The sequence below is a fragment of the Takifugu rubripes genome, chromosome 14 (genome assembly GCF_901000725.2).
Source record: "Takifugu rubripes chromosome 14, fTakRub1.2, whole genome shotgun sequence".
Classification (NCBI taxonomy): domain Eukaryota; kingdom Metazoa; phylum Chordata; class Actinopteri; order Tetraodontiformes; family Tetraodontidae; genus Takifugu; species Takifugu rubripes.
The window spans coordinates 6,465,145-6,468,110 of record NC_042298.1 but is presented as its reverse complement, the minus strand read 5'-3'; the positions used below and the strand labels follow the sequence as shown (position 1 = coordinate 6,468,110).

General features: G+C 48.9%; 1 protein-coding gene across 1 annotated transcript; it reads left to right on the top strand.

Moving 5' to 3' along the window:
• The first annotated feature begins 248 nt into the window (after window positions 1–248).
• adra2db (adrenergic, alpha-2D-, receptor b) lies at window positions 249–2,256 on the top strand. The gene has a single exon (XM_003970349.3). It carries the CDS (start codon window positions 614–616, stop codon window positions 1,874–1,876), a length of 1,263 nt encoding a protein of 420 aa, XP_003970398.1. The 5' UTR covers window positions 249–613; the 3' UTR covers window positions 1,877–2,256.
• Window positions 2,257–2,966: the final 710 nt, after the last annotated feature.

The following is a 2,966-nucleotide window of genomic DNA, read 5'->3' as shown; positions in this document are numbered from 1 at the left end:
TAATTTAGATATTTCAATAAATTCTTATCCTTTCCCTCCTGGCCAGTGGAAAGCTGTGTTCCCAACCACGCTGAAAAAGTGATAAGATTTATTTTAATGAGAATAAAATATTTAGTCCAATACATTATTTATCCCTAATAAAACCCCAAATCTGTGAGACCCACTCTGTCTCTCTTTCTCGTGTGTGTGTGTGTGTGTGTGTGTGTGTGTGTGTGTGTGTGTGTGTGTGTGTGTGTGTGTGTGTGTTTTAACTTTAAAGATGGGCTCATCCCATGAGTGATGTCACTTTACTTCCAAAAGGGCTTTCGCTCTGCGGCAGTGCGCATCTCTCGTGCGCCTCTGAGAAGATGCTCTTCTCCAGAGCCAAAAGGAACAACTGGGCGCGCCGACGTCATCGCAGAGGAGTTACTTTGGTCCCCGGGACTATTTGGAGCTCGTGTGATGGGGAGGTCACTCTTTAAGTAGATGCTGTTTTGTCTGCTGTTATACTTTCCAGTATCGTTACGCGCTCGCCGCCGCACGCACTGGCGCAGAGGCGCGCACTATCGTTGTTTTGGAGAGAACACGCGGGCAACAGAACAAACATGATACGAAAATTCACACTGGGGCTGAAATGGATCTAAGCCAGCTCCGCGTGTTGGTGGAGAACGTTTCCAACGAGGAGAACTCCACGGACGCGCCGTTCGCCCTGCCGCACACGGAGGCGGTTACTGCGCTCATCGTCCTGGTTGTGGTGGTCATCGTGTCTGTGACCATCGTGGGTAACGTGTTGGTGATTGTGGCGGTGCTGACCAGTCGAGCTCTCCGCGCACCCCAGAATCTGTTTCTGGTGTCTTTGGCTTCAGCAGACATCCTGGTCGCCACCCTGGTCATCCCGTTCTCTCTCTCCAATGAAGTCATGGGCTACTGGTATTTTGGGAGTACGTGGTGCGCCTTCTATCTGGCTCTGGACGTGTTGTTCTGCACCTCCTCCATCGTGCACCTGTGCGCCATCAGCCTGGACCGTTACTGGTCGGTGACAAAAGCGGTCAGCTACAACCTGAAGCGCACGCCCAAGCGCATTAAAGGCATGATCGCTGTCGTGTGGATTATATCTGCTGTCATCTCTTTCCCCCCTCTGCTCCTGACCAAGCACGACGAACGCAAGTGTCTGCTGACCGATGAGACGTGGTACATCCTCTCCTCCTGCGTGGTCTCCTTCTTCGCTCCGGGTCTCATCATGATCCTGGTTTACTTTAAAATCTACAAGGTGGCCAAGCAGCGCTCCTCCACCGTGTTCGTCGCCAAGAACGGTCTGGAGAGGCAGCCGTCTCAGTCCGAAACCTGTTTCGTCAGGAAGGACGGGTTTGAGATGGAGAGCCCGAGCAGCCAGAGCTCCGGCACCCCCCAGCAGAGGCAGGGGGAGCTGGATGACATCGACCTGGAGGAGAGCTGTGGCGCGTCGGACACCAAAGCGCGCACGCATCGCTTCAGCAAGCGCAGAAAAGTGGAGGGGTCGGAAAACTGCCCCCCTCAGAACTGCCGTATGTCCTGGGCTTCGTCCAGGGCGTCACAGTTGTACCCGGAGCAGAAGAACCCGGGTGGGCGGCAGCAGATGAACAAAACGAAAGTGGCCCAGATGCGCGAAAAGCGCTTCACTTTCGTCCTGGCGGTGGTCATGGGGGTGTTTGTCCTCTGCTGGTTCCCTTTTTTCTTTACCTACACGCTGCACGCTATCTGCAGAGACAGGTGCTACATTCCTGGCGCACTTTTCAACCTGTTCTTTTGGATTGGATACTGCAACAGCTCAGTGAACCCCATCATTTACACCATTTTCAACAGGGACTTCAGGAAATCTTTTAAGAAAATCATCTGTAGAACCTCTAAACGCACATAAAAAGTATGGGGGGGGGGCATATGTTTTTTGCATCTTTCTGATGTGGAAATGATTTTATTGTTATTTGTGACTGTTCAGGTTATATAAAATATTGTAATGTTCTTGGTCAAAGTGTTGTTTCACAATGTACTGTAAAATTGAGCAAAAACAAAGGACACATTCTAGTGCTTCAGCAGCCGATCAAAGTATTTAAACACGTTTTGAACGACTTCCAGGTTTATGTAAGATATGATGATCATGGAAAGCTGAAATTTGAGTCTTTCTTGCTGCAGCAGACATTACTGAGGCCACAATCGATTCATCATCTGTAAGATAAACAAGGTGATAATTTTGCCTTTCAGCACATGAAAAAAAAAAGAATAAAAGCAACAATGTTGTGATTCAAATGTTTAACAGGGCCAAAATGTTGCCCTCATCATTTTAGAAGCTGTAAAACCTCCTAGGAGTAATAATCACTGACCCTTCAGTCATGACCTGTGAGTCTTCAAGGCCCGACTGCTTTTGTTAGTTTAAAGCATCCTCTGGAAACTGTGCCTCCTCCTGTGCTTCAGAGGTCTGAGCTTTACTGTGGGGGATGTGTAAGGGAAGGCTCAGTAGATTTTACTGACTCATGCATGCCAGAAATAAAGGACACAGGCATAAAACAGACGGAGCCTGACCTTAAACAGAACGTTCCTGCATCAGGAGCCGGAGTCGCATCTAGCAGCAGCTCCTATCAGAGTTCACAACCTGAGCTGAGATGTTCTGGTTTTTTGAGCTGTTTTAAACCTCTGAAACATTTCACGGAAGGCTCTTTACCCGTTGGCTTCATATAAGCCGTGTGCGATATAGAGGCCTGAGCAGATTCATATCGAACCATATTTTCTGGAAACATTATTTATATCCCTCCGAACGCTGTCAAAGTTCTCCCTGGCATTTGTCTGGTTCTTGTTCTTCAGTGGGTTTCTGTAAGTGTCTATCATGAAGTCTGCTGTTAAAATATCACCGTGCTGTTGGGTTTTCCCTTGACGCACGGAACCGCTGTATTCATGAAGCGCCTCTTGGGCCGTCTGGGAGGTGGTTGAGGAGCTCAAAGGGATTGGCCGAACTC